At 40.9% G+C, this 23,598-nt stretch overlaps 1 protein-coding gene across 2 annotated transcripts in view; it reads left to right on the forward strand.

Annotated features, from left to right (window-relative positions):
• adcy1a (adenylate cyclase 1a) overlaps positions 1-23,598 on the forward strand; it is a 240,836-nt gene that overhangs the window by 196,637 nt on the left and 20,601 nt on the right. Inside the window, exons 6-10 of one of the 2 annotated variants that reach the window (XM_055943984.1) lie at positions 2,117-2,275; positions 3,142-3,283; positions 10,914-11,069; positions 14,067-14,258; positions 22,349-22,450. In XM_055943984.1, coding sequence (XP_055799959.1) covers positions 2,117-2,275; positions 3,142-3,283; positions 10,914-11,069; positions 14,067-14,258; positions 22,349-22,450 — 751 coding nt within the window. The remainder of the gene's footprint in view (positions 1-2,116; positions 2,276-3,141; positions 3,284-10,913; positions 11,070-14,066; positions 14,259-22,348; positions 22,451-23,598) is intronic. The other variant, XM_055943983.1, reaches the window with a different exon arrangement.

Genomic DNA, 23,598 nt, shown 5'->3' on the forward strand with positions numbered 1-23,598 from the left:
ATGCATACATATTAAAGGAACATTTAAGTTTGCGGTGTAGAAACTTAGCATGATGAACAGGAATAACATGTAACAAAAAGGGTGTCCAAAAAGAACTGTCTGAAAGCCACGCCTCAAATAAGCCACACCTCCAATTTTCTGATACTGTCACCTCTACACATCTTTTCTCTCCAAAACTCTTGAACGTGCCGTCCTTGGCCAGCTCTCCTGCTATCTCTCTCAGAATGACCTTCTTGATCCAAATCAGTCAGGTTTCAAGACTAGTCATTCAACTGAGACTGCTCTTCTCTGTGTCACGGAGGCGCTCCGCACTGCTAAAGCTAACTCTCTCTCCTCTGCTCTCATCCTTCTAGACCTATCGGCTGCCTTTGATACTGTGAACCATCAGATCCTCCTCTCCACCCTCTCCGAGCTGGGCATCTCCGGCGCGGCCCACGCTTGGATTGCGTCCTACCTGACAGGTCGCTCCTACCAGGTGGCGTGGCGAGAATCTGTCTCCGCACCACGTGCTCTCACCACTGGTGTCCCCCAGGGCTCTGTTCTAGGCCCTCTCCTATTCTCGCTATACACCAAGTCACTTGGCTCTGTCATATCCTCACATGGTCTCTCCTATCATTGCTATGCAGACGACACACAATTAATCTTCTCCTTTCCCCCCTCTGATAACCAGGTGGTGAATCGCATCTCTGCATGTCTGGCAGACATATCAGTGTGGATGACGGATCACCACCTCAAGCTGAACCTCGGCAAGACGGAGCTGCTCTTCCTCCCGGGGAAGGACTGCCCGTTCCATGATCTCGCCATCACGGTTGACAACTCCATTGTGTCCTCCTCCCAGAGTGCTAAGAACCTTGGCGTGATCCTGGACAACACCCTGTCGTTCTCAACTAACATCAAGGCGGTGACCCGTTCCTGTAGGTTCATGCTCTACAACATTCGCAGAGTACGACCCTGCCTCACGCAGGAAGCGGCGCAGGTCCTAATCCAGGCACTTGTCATCTCCCGTCTGGATTACTGCAACTCGCTGTTGGCTGGGCTCCCTGCCTGTGCCATTAAACCCCTACAACTCATCCAGAACGCCGCAGCCCGTCTGGTGTTCAACTTTCCCAAGTTCTCTCACGTCACCCCGCTCCTCCGCTCTCTCCACTGGCTTCCAGTTGAAGCTCGCATCCGCTACAAGACCATGGTGCTTGCCTACGGAGCTGTGAGGGGAACGGCACCTCCGTACCTTCAGGCTCTGATCAGGCCCTACACCCAATCAAGGGCACTGCGTTCATCCACCTCTGGCCTGCTCGCCTCCCTACCTCTGAGGAAGTACAGTTCCCACTCAGCCCAGTCAAAACTATTCGCTGCTCTGGCACCCCAATGGTGGAACAAACTCCCTCACGACGCCAGGTCAGCGGAGTCAATCACCACCTTCCGGAGACACCTGAAACCCCACCTCTTTAAGGAATACCTAGGATAGGATAAAGTAATCCTTCTAACCCCCCCCCCCCCCTTAAAAGAGTTAGATGCACTTTTGTAAAGTGGTTGTTCCACTGGATATCATAAGGTGAATGCACCAATTTGTAAGTCGCTCTGGATAAGAGCGTCTGCTAAATGACTTAAATGTAAATGTTAAATGTACAATATATTATTAAAAAGGTAAGAAATGTGACCCCTCCCTTCACAATAAGGTTCTGGTTTGAGCTTTTATACAGGGGTTCCTCGAAAACCCTTTTCAGAGGGGTTCCTCAAAAACCCTTTTCAGAGGGGTTCCTCGAAGACCCTTTTCAGAGGAGTTCCTCGAAAACCCTTTTCAGAGGGGTTCCTCGAAGACCCTTTTACACAGGGGTTCCTCGAAGACCCTTTTTAGAGTGGTTCCTTGAAGACCCTTTTCAGAGGGTTTTTTCGAAAACCCTTTTCAGAGGGGTTCCTTGAGGAACCTTTTAAACTGGAAAGGTTCCACTCGTGTGGCAATTTTTAAAACCCCCAAAGGTTCTTCCAGTCACCTTTACTTCTAAGAGTGCATACTCAGGGCCGTACCCGTTGTTAAAGTAAAGGGCAAAAGCATACCACTTGTTGGTTTAAGATTTTAAAGTGATTTACATTTCACAAGGTTTCTATCTCTTCCTAGGTCTGTGGTGGAGGCTACAGAGGTGGATCTGAACATGCGTGTGGGTCTGCACACGGGTCGGGTACTCTGTGGGGTTCTGGGACTCCGGAAGTGGCAGTATGATGTCTGGTCCAATGATGTCACTCTGGCCAATGTGATGGAGGCAGGAGGGCTGCCTGGGTATGTATGACTACTGGAAACTATGTCTGAGTCCTAAATGGCTCCCTATTCCCTATATACGGTAGTGCACTATTTTTGACCAGAGCCCATGAATAGCCCATATATAGGGAGTAAGGTGTAATTTGGGAAATGCCACATATTGATGACATGAAATGTTTTGTCAAGCTCTTTTGGGGAAGAATTGTCTCGCTATTGAAAGAAAGCCTTGTATCTCCAAAACTGAAACTTCAAAAGCATTTTTACTATTTATGAACATACAGTCACAAAACTAAAGAAGCTATTTTTAATGCATTTTATTGGTCCTAGAGTCGTGAAATGTTGAGTGTACAAAAAGGGGATTGCTTTCAATTCAATGCAATTAAAGTATTTTAACATTTTCTTTTAACCTTATTTTTAACTAGGCAAGTCAGTTAAAAACAAATTCTTATTTGCAATGACGGCCTACACCGGCCAAACCCGTACAATGCTGGGCTAATTGTGCGCCGCCTTATGGGACTCCCAGTCACGGCTGATTGTGATACAGCCTGGATTCGAATCAGGGTGTCTGGAGTGACGCCTAAAACACTGAGATGCAGTGCCTTAGGCCGCTGTGTCACTCAGGAGCCAAGTAAACAAGAACCAGCTAATGAGCTGAGATAGCAGGGTAGGGATCCATTTCATTCCATTCTCAGTGTGCTCAGGAGATGAACTGAAATGTAATTCATGATTAATGATCTATCTCAAACCTGGAAGAAATGAAAACAGTTTCTGATTCTCCTTTAATGAATTACATATCCATAATTACTCCCCCCACCTCTCTCTCTCTCCACTTTCCCTGTATACCCCTTCCTTCTCATCCCTCTCTCTCTCTCTCTCTCCTCTCTCAGTAAGGTCCACATAACCAGGACTACTCTAGAGTGTTTGAATGGAGACTATGAGGTGGAGCCTGGCTTTGGCCATGATAGACACGCCTTCCTACAGAAACACAACATTGAGACCTTCTTCATAGTACCCTCCCACAGGCGAAAGGTACACAACCACACACACACACACACACACACACACACACACACACACACACACACACACACACACACACACACACACACACACACACACACATACACACACACATTCCAATAACTGTATATATACAAACACACAACCACAACAATCTTACATTGTACCCTCCAACAGACTTAAGGTACACAGTGACTCATACTGTTTTCATCCAAAATGGCACCCTATTCCCTTTATAGTGCACCAGGGTCCATATCCTGGTCCCGCCACCTACACTAGTCCAACATCTCCTGTGCTCCACTCAGAACCTAATGCAGTGGCTGGTTACCCCTCATGTGTGATTTGGTTATGGGTTGCCCAGATCAGTCAACTTCCTTTGCACCATTCTGTGTAATCTACTCTAGACAGCGGAGGATTCAACTCCGGAGTTCACGCATGATGATTCCACTGAATTATTTATCCTATGAGGTCACTTATCCTATTAAGCTGTGGGTCAGTGTCTCCTAGTCCCAGTAATGCTCTATACATGTGGATCATACATGTGGATCATACATGTGGATCAGACATGTGAATCATACACATTGATCATACATGTGGATCATACATGTGGATCAGACACATAGATCATACATGTGGATAATACACATAGATCATACATGTGGATCATACATGTGGATCACACACATAGATTATACATGTGGATCATACACATGGATCATACACATAGATTATACAGGTGAATCATCCTGTCACACTGCTTTCAGTTTAAATCATCTATTTTTAGTTGTTGTACCTGAAACACTTAATAACCACAAGAGGTCTAACGTATCATCTAGACACACACACACACACACACACACACACACACACACACACACACACACACACACACACACACACACACACACACACACACACACACACACACACACACACACACACACACACACACACACACACACACACACACACACACACACACACACACACACACACAGTTTGATCTGACTCATCTTTTAGGACTGATATTCCTGATGTGATCATTTTATCTCTCTCTCTTCCTCTCACAGAACACTACCAGTTATAAGACTCTATCACATAACACTACCAGTTAATAGACTCTATCACATAACACTACCAGTTAATAGACTCTATCACATAACACTACCAGTTAATAGACTCTATCACATAACACTACCAGTTAATAGACTCTATCACATAACACTACCAGTTAATAGACTCTGTCACATAACACTACCAGTTAATAGACTCTATCACATAACACTACCAGTTAATAGACTCTATCACATAACACTACCAGTTATTAGACTCTGTCACATAACACTACCAGTTAATAGACTCTATCACATAACACTACCAGTTAATAGACTCTATCACATAACACTACCAGTTATTAGACTCTATCACATAACACTACCAGTTAATAGACTCTATCACATAACACTACCAGTTAATAGACTCTATCACATAACACTACCAGTTAATAGACTCTATCACATAACACTACCAGTTATTAGACTCTATCACATAACACTACCAGTTAATAGACTCTATCACATAACACTACCAGTTAATAGACTCTATCACATAACACTACCAGTTATTAGACTCTATCACATAACACTACCAGTTATTAGACTCTATCACATAACACTATAAGTTATTAGACTCTATCACATAACACTACCAGTTATTAGACTCTATCACATAACACTACCAGTTAATAGACTCTATCACATAACACTACCAGTTATTAGACTCTATCACAAAACACTACCAGTTATTAGACTCTATCACAAAACACTACCAGTTATTAGACTCTATCACATAACACTACCAGTTAATAGACTCTATCACATAACACTACCAGTTATTAGACTCTATCACAAAACACTACCAGTTATTAGACTCTATCACATAACACTACCAGTTAATAGACTCTATCACATAACACTACCAGTTATTAGACTCTATCACAAAACACTACCAGTTATTAGACTCTATCACATAACACTACCAGTTAATAGACTCTATCACATAACACTACCAGTTAATAGACTCTATCACATAACACTACCAGTTAATAGACTCTATCACATAACACTACCAGTTAATAGACTCTATCACATAACACTACCAGTTAATAGACTCTATCACATAACACTACCAGTTAATAGACTCTATCACATAACACTGCCAGTTATTAGACTCTATCACATAACACTACCAGTTAATAGACTCTATCACATAACACTACCAGTTAATAGACTCTATCACATAACACTACCAGTTAATAGACTCTATCACATAACACTACCAGTTAATAGACTCTATCACATAACACTACCAGTTAATAGACTCTATCACATAACACTACCAGTTAATAGACTCTATCACATAACACTACCAGTTATTAGACTCTATCTCATAACACTACCAGTTAATAGACTCTATCACATAACACTACCAGTTAATAGACTCTATCACATAACACTACCAGTTATTAGACTCTGTCACATAACACTACCAGTTAATGGACTCTATCACATAACACTACCAGTTAATAGACTCTATCACATAACACTACCAGTTAATAGACTCTATCACATAACACTATAAGTTATTAGACTCTATCACAAAACACTACCAGTTAATAGACTCTATCACATAACACTACCAGTTATTAGACTATATCACATAACACTACCAGTTAATAGACTCTATCACATAACACTACCAGTTAATAGACTCTATCACATAACACTACCAGTTATTAGACTCTATCACATAACACTATAAGTTATTAGACTCTATCACATAACACTACCAGTTATTAGACTCTATCACATAACACTACCAGTTAATAGACTCTATCACATAACACTACCAGTTATTAGACTCTATCACAAAACACTACCAGTTATTAGACTCTATCACAAAACACTACCAGTTATTAGACTCTATCACATAACACTACCAGTTAATAGACTCTATCACATAACACTACCAGTTATTAGACTCTATCACAAAACACTACCAGTTATTAGACTCTATCACATAACACTACCAGTTAATAGACTCTATCACATAACACTACCAGTTATTAGACTCTATCACAAAACACTACCAGTTATTAGACTCTATCACATAACACTACCAGTTAATAGACTCTATCACATAACACTACCAGTTAATAGACTCTATCACATAACACTACCAGTTAATAGACTCTATCACATAACACTACCAGTTAATAGACTCTATCACATAACACTACCAGTTAATAGACTCTATCACATAACACTACCAGTTAATAGACTCTATCACATAACACTGCCAGTTATTAGACTCTATCACATAACACTACCAGTTAATAGACTCTATCACATAACACTACCAGTTAATAGACTCTATCACATAACACTACCAGTTAATAGACTCTATCACATAACACTACCAGTTAATAGACTCTATCACATAACACTACCAGTTAATAGACTCTATCACATAACACTACCAGTTAATAGACTCTATCACATAACACTACCAGTTATTAGACTCTATCTCATAACACTACCAGTTAATAGACTCTATCACATAACACTACCAGTTAATAGACTCTATCACATAACACTACCAGTTATTAGACTCTGTCACATAACACTACCAGTTAATGGACTCTATCACATAACACTACCAGTTAATAGACTCTATCACATAACACTACCAGTTAATAGACTCTATCACATAACACTATAAGTTATTAGACTCTATCACAAAACACTACCAGTTAATAGACTCTATCACATAACACTACCAGTTATTAGACTATATCACATAACACTACCAGTTAATAGACTCTATCACATAACACTACCAGTTAATAGACTCTATCACATAACACTACCAGTTAATAGACTCTATCACATAACACTACCAGTTAATAGACTCTATCACATAACACTACCAGTTAATAGACTCTATCACATAACACTACCAGTTATTAGACTCTGTCACATAACACTACCAGTTAATAGACTCTATCACATAACACTACCAGTTAATAGACTCTATCACATAACACTACCAGTTATTAGACTCTATCACATAACACTACCAGTTAATAGACTCTATCACATAACACTACCAGTTAATAGACTCTATCACATAACACTACCAGTTAATAGACTCTATCACATAACACTACCAGTTATTAGACTCTATCACATAACACTACCAGTTAATAGACTCTATCACATAACACTACCAGTTAATAGACTCTATCACATAACACTACCAGTTATTAGACTCTATCACATAACACTACCAGTTATTAGACTCTATCACATAACACTATAAGTTATTAGACTCTATCACATAACACTACCAGTTATTAGACTCTATCACATAACACTACCAGTTAATAGACTCTATCACATAACACTACCAGTTATTAGACTCTATCACAAAACACTACCAGTTATTAGACTCTATCACAAAACACTACCAGTTATTAGACTCTATCACATAACACTACCAGTTAATAGACTCTATCACATAACACTACCAGTTATTAGACTCTATCACAAAACACTACCAGTTATTAGACTCTATCACATAACACTACCAGTTAATAGACTCTATCACATAACACTACCAGTTATTAGACTCTATCACAAAACACTACCAGTTATTAGACTCTATCACATAACACTACCAGTTAATAGACTCTATCACATAACACTACCAGTTAATAGACTCTATCACATAACACTACCAGTTAATAGACTCTATCACATAACACTACCAGTTAATAGACTCTATCACATAACACTACCAGTTAATAGACTCTATCACATAACACTACCAGTTAATAGACTCTATCACATAACACTGCCAGTTATTAGACTCTATCACATAACACTACCAGTTAATAGACTCTATCACATAACACTACCAGTTAATAGACTCTATCACATAACACTACCAGTTAATAGACTCTATCACATAACACTACCAGTTAATAGACTCTATCACATAACACTACCAGTTAATAGACTCTATCACATAACACTACCAGTTAATAGACTCTATCACATAACACTACCAGTTATTAGACTCTATCTCATAACACTACCAGTTAATAGACTCTATCACATAACACTACCAGTTAATAGACTCTATCACATAACACTACCAGTTATTAGACTCTGTCACATAACACTACCAGTTAATGGACTCTATCACATAACACTACCAGTTAATAGACTCTATCACATAACACTACCAGTTAATAGACTCTATCACATAACACTATAAGTTATTAGACTCTATCACAAAACACTACCAGTTAATAGACTCTATCACATAACACTACCAGTTATTAGACTATATCACATAACACTACCAGTTAATAGACTCTATCACATAACACTACCAGTTAATAGACTCTATCACATAACACTACCAGTTAATAGACTCTATCACATAACACTACCAGTTAATAGACTCTATCACATAACACTACCAGTTAATAGACTCTATCGCATAACACTACCAGTAATTAGACTCTATCACATAACACTACCAGTTAATAGACTATATCACATAACACTACCAGTTAATAGACTCTATCGCATAACACTACCAGTAATTAGACTCTATCACATAACACTACCAGTTAATAGACTCTATCACATAACACTACCAGTTATTAGGCTCTATCACATAACACTTTCAGTTATTAGACTCTATCACATAACACTACCAGTTAATAGACTCTATCACATAACACTACCAGTTATTCAACTCTATCACATAACACTACCAGTTATTAGACTCTATCACATAACACTACCAGTTATTAGACTCTATCACATAACACTATAAGTTATTAGACTCTATCACAAAACACTACCAGTTATTAGACTCTATCACATAACACTACCAGTTAATAGACTCTATCACATAACACTACCAGTTATTAGACTCTATCACAAAACACTACCAGTTATTAGACTCTATCACATAACACTACCAGTTAATAGACTCTATCACATAACACTACCAGTTATTAGACTCTATCACAAAACACTACCAGTTATTAGACTCTATCACATAACACTACCAGTTAATAGACTCTATCACATAACACTACCAGTTAATAGACTCTATCACATAACACTACCAGTTAATAGACTCTATCACATAACACTACCAGTTAATAGACTCTATCACATAACACTACCAGTTAATAGACTCTATCACATAACACTACCAGTTAATAGACTCTATCACATAACACTGCCAGTTATTAGACTCTATCACATAACACTACCAGTTAATAGACTCTATCACATAACACTACCAGTTAATAGACTCTATCACATAACACTACCAGTTAATAGACTCTATCACATAACACTACCAGTTAATAGACTCTATCACATAACACTACCAGTTAATAGACTCTATCACATAACACTACCAGTTAATAGACTCTATCACATAACACTACCAGTTATTAGACTCTATCTCATAACACTACCAGTTAATAGACTCTATCACATAACACTACCAGTTAATAGACTCTATCACATAACACTACCAGTTATTAGACTCTGTCACATAACACTACCAGTTAATGGACTCTATCACATAACACTACCAGTTAATAGACTCTATCACATAACACTACCAGTTAATAGACTCTATCACATAACACTATAAGTTATTAGACTCTATCACAAAACACTACCAGTTAATAGACTCTATCACATAACACTACCAGTTATTAGACTATATCACATAACACTACCAGTTAATAGACTCTATCACATAACACTACCAGTTAATAGACTCTATCACATAACACTACCAGTTAATAGACTCTATCACATAACACTACCAGTTAATAGACTCTATCACATAACACTACCAATTAATAGACTCTATCGCATAACACTACCAGTAATTAGACTTTTTCACATAACACTACCAGTTAATAGACTATATCACATAACACTACCAGTTAATAGACTCTATCGCATAACACTACCAGTAATTAGACTCTATCACATAACACTACCAGTTAATAGACTCTATCACATAACACTACCAGTTATTAGGCTCTATCACATAACACTTTCAGTTATTAGACTCTATCACATAACACTACCAGTTAATAGACTCTATCACATAACACTACCAGTTATTCAACTCTATCACATAACACTACCAGTTATTAGACTCTATCACATAACACTACCAGTTATTAGACTCTATCACATAACACTACCAGTTAATAGGCTCTTTTATAGAGTTTCTATTATAAAGGCTGAAGATCTTTCTCTAGTACTTAACCACCTCTCTTTTCCCCTGCTCTTCTCCGCTATCTCCCTCCCCCACTCCCTCCCTCCCTCCCTCCCTCCCTCCCTCCCTCCCTCCCTCCCTCCCTCCCTCCCTCCCTCCCTCCCTCCCTCCCTCCCCCTCTTTCCTTCCTCCCTCTCCCTTTCCCTCTCTTCCCCATTCCCTCTCTCTCCCCCACTCCCTTTCTCTCCACCTGCTCCCTCTATTCCCCCTCTCTCCCCCTCTCCCTCTCTCTCCCTTCTCTCCTCAGATCTTCCCAGGGTTGATCCTGTCGGATATCAAGCCAGCCAAGAAGATGAAGTTTAAGACAGTGTGCTACCTGCTTGTTCAGCTCATGCACTGTAGGAAGATGTTCAAGGCGGAGATCCCCTTCTCTAACGTCATGACCTGCGACGACGATGACAAGGTGTGTGTGTGTGTGTGTGTGTGTGTGTTGCTGTTAGTGTGTGGGTGTTGTGTGTGTGTATTCGTATTTCTGGGAAATAATATGTCTGAGTGCTAAAAACCTTTTAACGGGTTTTTATGTCCAGCTGTGAAATCCTGCTCGGTTTCCTAATCCTGAACACACACACACACACACACACACACACACACACACACACACACACACACACACACACACACACACACACACACACACACACACACACACACACACACACACACACACACACACACACACACACGCTAATCTGTATCACTCCTATAAACCTCCCTGTGCCAACACACTCATCCACAGAGTAAGTTACAGAAACTTGGTTAAAACCAAGGCAACAGATATCATTGCTAACTCTAACACCAAAACAAACCACTATATTATAGGGCGGGTGTGTGTTGAAAACTGTGACTCAGTGATGACTCAGTGTGTTATGATTGGTGTGTGTGTGGAGGCATCATTTCTCTGTCAGGAATAGCCCTGTAACTGTGTAATCTTCTAATAACTGTCAGGGCTTTGTCTAGCTCACTGCTAATGCTAGCGTTATGACACCCAACAGTATTACATTGTAGAATTCATTGCTAATGCTAGCATTATGACACCCAATCATATTACATTGTACAACGGGTGGGTCTAATCATGGACGCTGATTGGTTAAAACCAGCCGGTGTCTATTCCACAAGTTACCACCGGCTAAAGCTCTGTTCCATCTCACTGCGTAATCCACTGTCTCATCAGCCCAGGCAGACACTTTATACATTTGATCTCCATTGTAAAAAGCATCTAGACATTATCTCCCATTTCTTTTAGATTAGCAATTGGTTTTCAATAGCGGAGAGCTGTATAAAACTTGTGGTCTGTCTCTCTGATATTTGCAAAATTGTTTCAATATTTAAATTTGATCTCCATAATAATGTACGTGCAGGGGTCGGGAGTCGGCATGAGACAGACAGGCAGACAGCTTTTCTCAGCCAGTCAAAATAACCATTTTTAAGAACATATACAAAGAAATGTCAATAGAAAACAGGTCAAACGAAACGAAATGCAGCTAGTTTGCGGTTTTTCCAGCTTCAGTTTGAAGTGATCGTGTTAGCTGTGTTGGTGTTGTGTTAGCTGTGTTGGTGTTGTGTTAGCTGTGTTGGTGTTGTGTTAGCTGTGTTGGTGTTGTGTTAGCTGTGTTGGTGTTGTGCTAGCTGTGTTGGTGCTGTGTTAGCTGTGTTGGTGCTGTGTTAGCTGTGTTGGTGTTGTGTTAGCTGTGTTGGTGTTGTGTTAGCTGTGCTGGTGTTGTGTTAGCTGTGTTGGTGTTGTGTTAGCTGTGTTGGTGTTGTGTTAGCTGTGTTGGTGTTGTGTTAGCTGTGTTGGTGTTGTGTTAGCTGTGTTGGTGTTGTGTTAGCTGTGTTGGTGTTGTGTTAGCTGTGTTGGTGTTGTGTTAGCTGTGTTGGTGTTGTGTTAGCTGTGTTGGTGTTGTGTTAGCTGTGTTGGTGCTGTGTTAGCTGTGTTGGTGTTGTGTTGGTGTTTTGTTAGCTGTGTTGGTGTTGTGTTAGTTGTGTTGGTGCTGTAATAGCTGTGTTGGTGTTGTGTTAGTTGTGTTGGTGCTGTGTTAGCTGTGTTGGTGCTGTGTTAGCTGTGTTGGTGTTGTGTTAGCTGTGTTGGTGCTGTGTTAGCTGTGTTGGTGCTGTGTTAGCTGTGTTGGTGCTGTGTTAGCTGTGTTGGTGTTGTGTTAACTGTGTTGGTATTGTGTTAGTTGTGTTGGTGCTGTGTTTGCTGTGTTAGCTGTGTTGTGTTAACTGTGTTGGTGTTGTGTTAACTGTGTTGGTGCTGTGTTTGCTGTGTTAGCTGTGTTGGTGCTGTGTTAGCTGTGTTGTTGGCTAGCTCCTCTGAACAACAGTGTCCCGATGAGAGAGCACATTTTCTATACCAGGTGATATTGCGCATCATTAGCTCATTGTTATGGGTGTTAATAAATGTCACTACAAAACAGCTTAAACAAATACAAATGCGGCTAATTTGTTGTTATTCTGGCTGCCCTGTTTGACGTGACTGTAAGTTAGCCGTAGTTGGCTTGCTAGCAAGCAAGGCATAAGAACATTGCCAGCCAGTAGTATGGCAATAGAACATTTAGAACAAACGACTTAATGACTGGGTCGCATCTCTGGCAACCGAACCGATAGAACGAATGACCAGTCGGCTTGGGTAGCAACCCTAGAGTTGTGTCGGGACTATATCTTGTGGAAGGATGAAATGGTATGAATAAATTCATCAAAATATCTATTTTTTATTAACATATTTGAATATGTTGTTAACCCGTTGTATAATAGTGATAATTAAGTGATAATGCCCTCGAAGCCGATGTTTGGAGGATGTATTGGCACGGTTTTCCGTTTGATACACCCACAGTCTCACCGTTTGATACACTAACGAGGGCATTATCAATTGAAGGGAATGTTATTCTTCCCAATACAGTTGGTATACACTCAGTGGCCAGTTTATTAGTGGCTCCAGTGGGCACGCAATCACCGACACTGGACAATTGAGGAGTGGAAAAACATTGCCTGGTCCGACGAATCCCGGATCCTGTTGCGTCATGCTGATGGCAGAGTCAGAATTTGTCTTAAGTCCATGGACCCATCCTGTCTGGTGTCAATGGTGTGGGGAATGTTTTCCTTCAAGCTGTTCTGGGGGCAAAGGGGGATCCGACCCGGTACTATATGGGTATACCTAATAAACTGCCCGCTGAGTGTATGTTTCCTATATGCCATGATTCATTATTTATTCCAATAACTGTTTGCGACCAAACTATATAAGCTGTAGGACCAACAGTATAAGAACTCGTATAACCTTGGAATTAACTTTGTATAAAGGTGGAACGGCCACTTCCAGGTTCTCCTGTGGTTGGGGTTCAAGTCCTTGTGACTCTGATGCTGTCCTAATATTAACACATTGTTCTCTGTCCCGTGTCCCTGACAGAGGCGTGCGTTGCGGACGGCATCGGAGAAGGTGCGTAGCCGGACGTCGTTCTCAGGCTCTGTGCAGCACCCGCCTGGTACACGGGTTAACCGCTACATTGGCCGGCTAATCGAGGCTCGTCAGACAGACTCACAGACCACCGACCTCAACTTCATCACACTCACCTACAGGAACACAGACAGGGAGCGCAGGGTATGTAGAGTACACGCACGCGCGCACGCACGCACGCACACACACACACACACACACACACACACACACACACACACACACACACACACATACTGTAAAAATTTGCCTTCTCACTGTCTTTCTTTCTCAGTGTGTGGGTGGCAAAGAAGGGGAATGCTTCGTGACTCCCTTCATCTTCTCTCTCTTTCGCTCTTTCGCTCTTTCTCTCTTTCTCTCTTTCTCTCTCTCTCTCCTCTCTCTTACTCTTTATTTTTCTCTTCCTTTTCCATTCTCCTCTCTCACTCTCTCCTCTCTTTCTCTCTCTCTCTCCTCTCTCTTACTCTTTATTTTTCTCTTCCCTTTGCCCTCTCCTCTCCCCTCTCTCTCTTTCTCTCTCTTCTCTCTTTCTCTCCCCCCTTCCCTTCCCTTCTCCTCTCTCTCTCCCACGCCTGTCATCTTTGGTTGTGGAGTTTAAATTGATCCACCCACACTCTCAGAAGGGGGTACTGCTAATGATTTGGGAGCCTCTGAGCCACATGCGCCGGTCGGATGCCTTTCTCCTTCGTGTGAGTGGGAGTCTGACACAAAGACGCAGAGAAGAGAAGAACTGTGGTTGTGTCTATATGTATGTGTGTGTGTATGTGTGTATGTTTGTGTGTGTGCCTGCGTGTGTTGCGCGTGTGTCTGTGTGAGTGCGTGTGTGCAGGGTTGGGTAGGTTACTTTCTAAATGTAATCCGTTACAGTTACTAGTTACCGGTCCAAAACTGCAGTCAGTAACTTAACTTTTGGATGACCCAAACTCAGTAATGCTATCGGATTACTTTAAGTTACTTTTTGATTACTTTCCCATTAACAGGCAGACAAAGAGAAGAAGAAGACAAAGATACTCTATTAAACACATTTGCTGTGTCACCATAGTGGTCTCTGACTTGTGGTCATACTCGCTCAGGTGGAACAAACTTAAACAATCTTTTTTCAATGCTGAATTGAATGTCATTGAGAAAAAACAGAAAGGTGTTGTAATGTATTTTTTCACAAACATTCTTTCTAAAAGTGATCCAAGAAGTAATCATCTAGAGGTCATCTAGTTTTTCAAAAGTATCTAATCTGATTACAATTTTTTTGACGGTACACACTAAAAACAAATCATTTAAGTCATTTACATTTAAGTCATTTAGCAGACGCTCTTATCCAGAGCGACTTACAAATTGGAAAATATAATATATATACTGTATATTGGTCATATTGGTTATGGCTCTCGAGTGGCGCAGTAGTCTAAGGCACTGCATCTCAGTGCAAGAGGCATCACTACAGTCCCTGATCTAACTGTGATTAGAGCGATGTTGATGTTGTGCTGTGATGCCAGATTCCAGACTGCATTTGCCGATCGCCCATCATCTTCATTCTTCAGTGAGTCGATGGCTTGAATAGTCTCACTGGAAATTGAATGCAATGTTGTGTGTGTGTGTGTGTGTGTGTGTGTGTGTGTGTGTGTGTGTGTGTGTGTGTGTGTGTGTGTGTGTGTGTGTGTGTGTGTGTGTGTGTGTGTGTGTGTGTGTGTGTGTGTGTGTGTGTGTGTGTGTGTGTGTGTGTGTGTGTGTGTGTGTGAGAGAGAGCGAGAGAGAGAGTGTAATAATAATGCGTGTTAATGAGTTCCGAGAGCCGGTCTGTTATCCAACGATTAGTTTAATAGCCCGGCTACTGTAGGTGTGAAAATCCCCCCCAACAAGCAATAGCCTCCCCCCGTGTGGTCAACTATTTCAGCACCATTTCGCGCTGCTCTGAGACAAGCAAGACTACTTAATAAACATATACATTTTAAAACAGATTTTTTTTATTCACCCTGCATTATAATATATAATTGTATTAAAGCCCCTTAGATATTCATTTAGAATCCTCTAATTTACTTAGATCTACTACGGTACAAGAACATTTTATGGATCTGCCAGAATTTTCATTTAGATATTCCGGTAAAGAAATGCGTATGTAGAGGGATAACTTTCTTCACCAGTTCTCTTACCATTTTGTAATATTGTGTTGTCGTGTCTTTGGCTATGCCGGATTAAGTGTTATGACATGCTATTCTATAAAATACTTTCTCCGTAATTAATATTACCTGATTAAGCTAATCATGTAAATGTGATTAACTAGAGAGGAGGGGCACCACGAAATAATATTTATAGAGCTGTTATCTTCCGAATAAACTCTTAAAGACCTAATAGTATTTTACGTCAATAGCAGGCAATATTAATCGTCACCATATTTCAGTCTCATCTGAAGGTTGTAAATTCTTGGTTATCTTCACGAACCCTGGCTAACAAGTTGAATCAGCAATACAAAATTGGGTTTAATTATTTATTTACTAAATACCTAACTAAATCACACAGAATTACATATACACAGAATAAATCATACCTTGATTTCAAATTACGTCATAAAGGAAAACGTCCCTAACGGGCGGAACAGATATTACAGCTTGTTACACAAAAGAAAAAGGGCTGGGTTTGAGTGAAAGAGCGGGAAGACTGAGGAACAAAGGGCGAAGCTGTGCTATCGTAAATACAATATATTTTGCATTCTAAATGACTGCCCATTTGGAAAAGGAAAATGCAATAAATATTTACTCTGAGCTGTGCTTCGGTAGGTTGGTGGTAGATGGAAGGCCGTGTTGCCCAACCGAGTCCTTTGTCCTTTGAAGAATGTCTCTGCTGGTAAATTGGATACGTTGTAGTAACGTCGTTGTGTAGTAGACGGGATACTCTGTCTGTCCTTCCTAACCTGCGTTTGCAGCAGCTGTTGCTAACTCAACGGCTAGGAGGTATCACTTCTCTAGTGAATACGAGTTCAAAGTTCATACCAGTCGCAACCAAAGCTCATGCTGAGGTTTGCTTAGTTCTATAGTTATTATCTGAACCATTCTGACATAGGACCGTCGTCCACACATCCTCGGAACAGTTGACATGGTATCTGAACTATTCTGACATAGGACCATCGTCCTCACATCCTCGGAACAGCTGACATGTTATCTGAACTATTCTGACATAGGACCATCGTCCTCACATCCTCGGAACAGCTGACATGGTATCTGAAATATTCTGACATAGGACCATCGTCCTCACATCCTCGGAACAGCTGACATGGTATCTGAACTATTCTGACATAGGACCATCGTCCTCACATCCTCGGAACAGCTGACATGGTATCTGAACTATTCTGACATAGGACCATCGTCCTCACATCCTCGGAACAGCTGACATGGTATCTGAACTATTCTGACATAGGACCATCGTCCTCACATCCTCGGAACAGCTGACATGGTATCTGAACTATTCTGACATAGGACCATCGTCCTCACATCCTCGGAACAGCTGACATGTTATCTGAACTATTCTGACATAGGACCATCGTCCTCACATCCTCGGAACAGCTGACATGGTATCTGAACTATTCTGACATAGGACCATCGTCCTCACATCCTCGGAACAGCTGACATGGTATCTGAACTATTCTGACATAGGACCATCGTCCTCACATCCTCGGAACAGCTGACATGGTATCTGAACTATTCTGACATAGGACCATCGTCCTCACATCCTCGGAACAGATAGTAACTTTTTCGTCAATGGCTTATATAGTGGAGGGAGAAGGGTGTGTCTAAAAAGTTTATAACCCATGTCTCTTCACAGGGGCGGGCCACTGGTTGGGCAGAGCCCTAAACTTATGAAAACCCAAATCTCTCATTTGGAAGCTAAAATTACATTTAATCTCTTCACAAATAATTTAATATTCAAACATTTGAATTAAACAACAATTCCATGTGAATCCGATACCTCTGATGTGCAGACTTTCCACAGTAGATTTTATGTCATTCTATCATTGATGAGAATGTGCCAGATGACAACCGAACTGACATAATATACCTTAAGTACCACCGCATATGTTCACTTGGTCGGATTACCAGAATATAGTTCATTTCCCCCCAACTTCTGATGTTCCCAGAATCTCTATGTTAACCAAAGGGGCTTTCTAATTTCACATCAGTAGAGTAGGGAGAGGAAAGGGGGGGAAGAGGTATTTATGACTGTCATAAACCTATCCCCAGGCCAACGTCATGACAGTGTGATTAGCCTACCAGTTGGTGTATTTTGCTCTTCACTATCACAATATTAAACACTTTCAAATGCATTCAGGAAGGAAATCTCTTTAGCCGACATGTTGCGGTTCATCTGATGAAGGATTGACTCGATCTATAAGCCCAGGACGACAGTAAAACGGGCAATAAGATACATTGCAAGAAAGGGAACGCAGGACCTTGTCTTTCAAAGATAATTCGTAAAAATCCAAATAACTTCACAGATCTTCATTCTAAAGGGCTTTAACACGGTTTCCCATGCTTGTTCAATGAACCATAAACAATTAATGAACTTGCACCTGTCGAACGGTTGTTAGAACACTAACAGCTTACAGACGGTAGGCAATTAAGGTCACAGTTATGACAACTTAGGACAGTAAAGAGGCCTTTCTACTGACTCTGAAAAACAGCAAAAGAAAGATGCCCAGGGTCCCTGCTCATCTGCATGAACGTGCAAGGAGGCATGAGGACTATTGCAATGTCCGTACTGTGAGATGCCTAAGACAGCGCTACAGGGAGACAGGACGGACAGCAGATCATCCTCGCAGTGACAGACCACGTGTAACAACACCAGCACAGGATCGGTACATCCGAACATCACACCTGCGGGACAGGTACAGATGGCAACAACAACTGTCTGAGTTACACCAGGAACGCACAATCCCTCCATCAGTGCTGAGACTGTCCGCAATAGGCTGAGAGAGGCTGGACTGAGGGCTTGTAGGCCTGTTGTAAGGCCCCCCTTTGTTCAGGGACACATTACACATTATTCCATTTCCACATGTCTGTGGAACTTGTTCAGTTTATGTCTCAGTTGTTGAATCTTGTTATGTTCATACAAATATTTACATATGTTAAGTTTGCTGAAAATAAACACAGTTGACAGTGAGAGGACGTTTCTTTTTTTGCTGAGTTTATATACCCGTAGAAAACGGTTGCAGGTCGGAGTGCCATCTAACAAGTGCAGATCGGAGGACCATAAAGCGAAACAGACCAATGAAGCACGGGTAATTGGTAGGTGTATCTGTGACTCTCTGAGGACTGGGTAGGGTAGGGGGCCCACTCCCTCCACTTCTCCCTTCCCCTGGTGCAGGTTCTGGGCTGGGAGGGATGGTAGGGTGGCTTTGGCTCTCGCCCGAGCTCGGATCCCCACATCTCCATGAGGCCTGGGCTGCGCCCGACCGGTTCCATGCCCCTTTCCCCGTTAGGCACGGCCGCATGGCGCACCCCCTTTCCCCGTTAGGCGCGGCCGCATGGCGTACCCCCTTTCCCCGTTAGGCACGGCCAAATGGCGCACCCCCAATATCAAGGTGCACATGGACCTATTTATATAATGAATGTGATTTCGGCGGGCATAAATTATTAAATATTAAAGCGTTAGACCTCTCACTAAAGGCGTCAGTCATACAAAAGTTTACTTAAAACCGAACTGGTTGGAGTTTATAAGAGTACATGGCCATAAAGGCTAGATCATTTTTCAAGCAGTTCAAACATTCATTGATGACCAGCAGGGTCAAATAATATAAACAGCAGTTATAGAGGGTGCAACCGGTCAGCACTTTAGGAGTACATGCCAGTTGGCTTTTCATAGCCCAGCATTCAGAGGTCAAGACTGCAAGTCCGTGTGCGAGGGAGAGAGAGGATCGAAACACACACAGTAACACGTGGAATATAGCAATACAGTTTAATATGCAGTGCAGATCACCTCCTATTACCCTTCTCAGAGTTTTAAGAATTGTGTTTGTTCAATTATTTTTGACATTGTGGCATTTAAAGCACGTTGAAGATAGAAGCAATAGGATTTTAAGCAATAGCCTATCTGCGTGTGGTCAACTATTTCATCGTATCGCGCTGCTCTGAGACAAGCATGGGGACTGGTCTTGATAAATCAATTAGGTTTTTCTTTTGACTGAATCTCCATTTGGGTATTGGTTAGACTACAATTAGGGTGTGGAAATGTTAGGATTATTTTGCTTTTAGTACTGTAGCCTTCTGCCGATCGGTCACGTTGTACAGCGCCATATTTGTTGAGGGTTTCCTTTTTCGTTTTTCTTGGAATATAAACACCATAATATTAATCAAATGAATTAACCTACATTTCTTAAAATCAATCTCATATACTATGTTCTTACAGAAAAGGTTTTACATTCTCTAGTACAGCCAATATTAAAGACTGTCAAATGGTCAAGCTAGCACTAACTAGCATTAATGGCAACAATGACTGACACTTAAATAACGTGCCATAGAATTCTGCGGCAGCCTGCAAGGTGTGCTGCAGTAAGACACAACTTTTACAGGAAGAACCACTGCATATATGGCCTTGTGTTTTAAGGTAATTGCCCTGCTGAAAGGTGATTGTCTCCCAGTGTCCGTTGGAAAGCAGACTGAACCAGGTTTTCCTCTAGGATTTTGTCTGTGCTTAGCTCGATTCCATTTAAAAAATAAATAAATAAACTCCCTAGTCCTTGCCGATGACAAACACACCCATAACATGATGCAGCCACCACCAAATATAAAGAGTGGTACTGATGTGTTGTGTTGGATTGCCCCAAACATAATGCTTTGTATTCAGGACAAAAAGTAAATTTCTTATTACTACTGCCTTATTGCAAACAGGATGCATGTTTTGGAATATTTTTTATTCTGTACAGGCTTCCTTCTTTTCACTCTGTCATGTCTGTTAGTATTGTGGAGTAACTACAATGTTGTTGAGCCATCCTCAGTTATCTTCTATCACAGCCGTTAAACTCTGTAACTGTTTTAAAATAACAATTCCTTCCTCTCCGGCAACTGAGTTAGGAAGAGCGCCTGTGTCTTTGTAGTGACTGGGTGCATTGATTCACCATCCAAAGTGTAATTAGTAACTTCACCTTGCTCGAAGGGATATTCAATGTCTGTTTTTTATATATTTACCAATCTACTAATAGGTGCCCTTCTTTGCGAACCATTGGAAAACCTCCCTGGTCTTTATGGTTGAATTTGGGCTTGAAATTCACTGCTCGACAGTGACCTTACAGATAATTGTATGTGTGGGGTAGAGAAATGGGGTAGTCATTTAAAAATCATGTTAAACACTATTCTTGCACACAGTGAGTCCATGCAACTTACGTGACTTGTTAAACATGATTTTACTCCTGAACTTATTTAGGCTTGCCATAACAAAAGGGTTGAGTACTTATTGCCTCAACACATTTCAGCTTTTCATTCTTTATTAGTTTATAAACATTTCTAATAACATATTTCTACTTAGACATTATGGGGTATTGTGTGTAGATCAGTGACACAGAATCTAAATTTAATCAATTTTTAAATTCAGGCTGTAATACAACAAAATGTGGAAAAGGTCAAGCGGTGTGAATACTTTCTGAAGGCACTTAAAGGTTCTTTATAGAACCTTTATGGAGAATGGTTTTACAAAAAATATGTTTCAATTTCAAAGATTCTTTGTAGAACCATGCAGGGCTTTAATATCAGTTTAATAGCCATATTACACAAACTGAAATGACACATCACTCATGGTTGCGCAAAAAGAGCTGTGAGCAAACCACACCCCAAAATATTCTAATTAGCTGCAGCCCCTACATTTTAAATAATTTATCACTAAAGGAAATAACACATTTTTGAATTGTAAAGAACCATTAAAGGGCTCAAAGGGTTCTTTGGGTCAGTATGGTTCCACATAGACTGACTGTCCTTTGGCTACAGTGTTTACATAATTGTTACATTTGTTTAACTGCAACTCATCTTTTGCCCCACCTCTCTCTCTCTCTCTCTCGTTCTCTCTCTTTCTCTCTCTTTCTCTCTCTCTCTGTAGATTGCCTGACATTTAAAAGATCAATCTCAACTCTGGAATCGATGAAAAACAGTTTCAGATGTTTCTTTAATTAATTACATGTCAGTAATCACTACTCTCTCTCTCTTCACCCCTCTTTCTATCTCTCTCTCTCTCCCTCCCCCTCTCTCTCTCTCTCTCTCCAGTATAACCAGGAGTATGATGGTAATTTCATCAGTGCAGTGATTGTCTCTCTGGCCCTCGCTGTTCTCTTTGGCCTTATCTATCTTTTGATGATACCACAGTACGTACGTACACACACGCTCACGCGCTCGCACACACGCACGTAGGCACACACATGCACGTAGGCACACACACGCACGTAGACACATACACACACACACACACACACACACACACACACACACACACACACACACACACACACACACACACACACACACACACACACACACACACACACACACACACACACACACACACACACACACACACACACACACACACCAGATCCAAAGCAGTATTGGATGTTTTGGACGTTAGGGGATGCCTTCAATACCGACCACTAGGGGCAACGGTGAGCACTATTAACATCAAGTAGGCTCTATTGTTGCAATGTATGCCAAAATGTTGGTACTTTTTCAATACTAGAACATGAAAAAACGATTCATTACTAGAAGTTTTGTTGCTTTCGGTACTCCTGTCAAATGTTTCTCTCGTCATATACCCATTGAGAGGATCGAGTCTGTCTAGTAGTTTGTGTGGATCTTCTCAAGGGGGTAGTAGTTAGTCAGGATGTGCTTGTGCATGCAGCTCACACAACGCAAGCCACTTTTGAGAAGCAAGCGAGAGGAGAGAGAAAATGCAAACAGCATGGCTTCTTCTAACGAAAACATCATACCTCCACGCCCGCAGCTTGTTGGCAAAACTGGCTGCAGATGTGAACTATGGGCAAGACAAAAGATTTAAGTTCATTTGAACGGAGTATGGTAGTATGAGCCAAGCGCACCAGTTTGTGTCAAGAACTGCAACGCTGCTGGGTTTGTCACGCTCAACCATTTCCCGTGTGTATCAAGAATGGTCCACCACCAAAGGACATCCAGCCAACTTGACACAACTGTAAGATGTAAGATATTTTTGTGTTATTTAATGTTTTTTTTCTTCATTTAGAAAATAAATTGATTATAGAATAGAAGGTATTCTATTTGTTTTTTTGTTGTTCTACCAGTTATCAACACATTATTACAATGTTCTATGTAAAAAAAAGAAGAATTCCTTTAGTTATTCTGTGACTTCAGCTAATACGCTTCTTTTGTTTGGCGTGGTATCGTTTTGGTATCGAGTATTGTTTTGGTTTTGAATATAGTTTTGGTGTCAAGTATGATGATATTAACCTGGTATTGGTATCGAAGTCAACATGTTGGTATCGTGACAA

The sequence above is a fragment of the Salvelinus fontinalis genome, chromosome 14 (assembly GCF_029448725.1).
Source record: "Salvelinus fontinalis isolate EN_2023a chromosome 14, ASM2944872v1, whole genome shotgun sequence".
NCBI lineage: Eukaryota > Metazoa > Chordata > Actinopteri > Salmoniformes > Salmonidae > Salvelinus > Salvelinus fontinalis.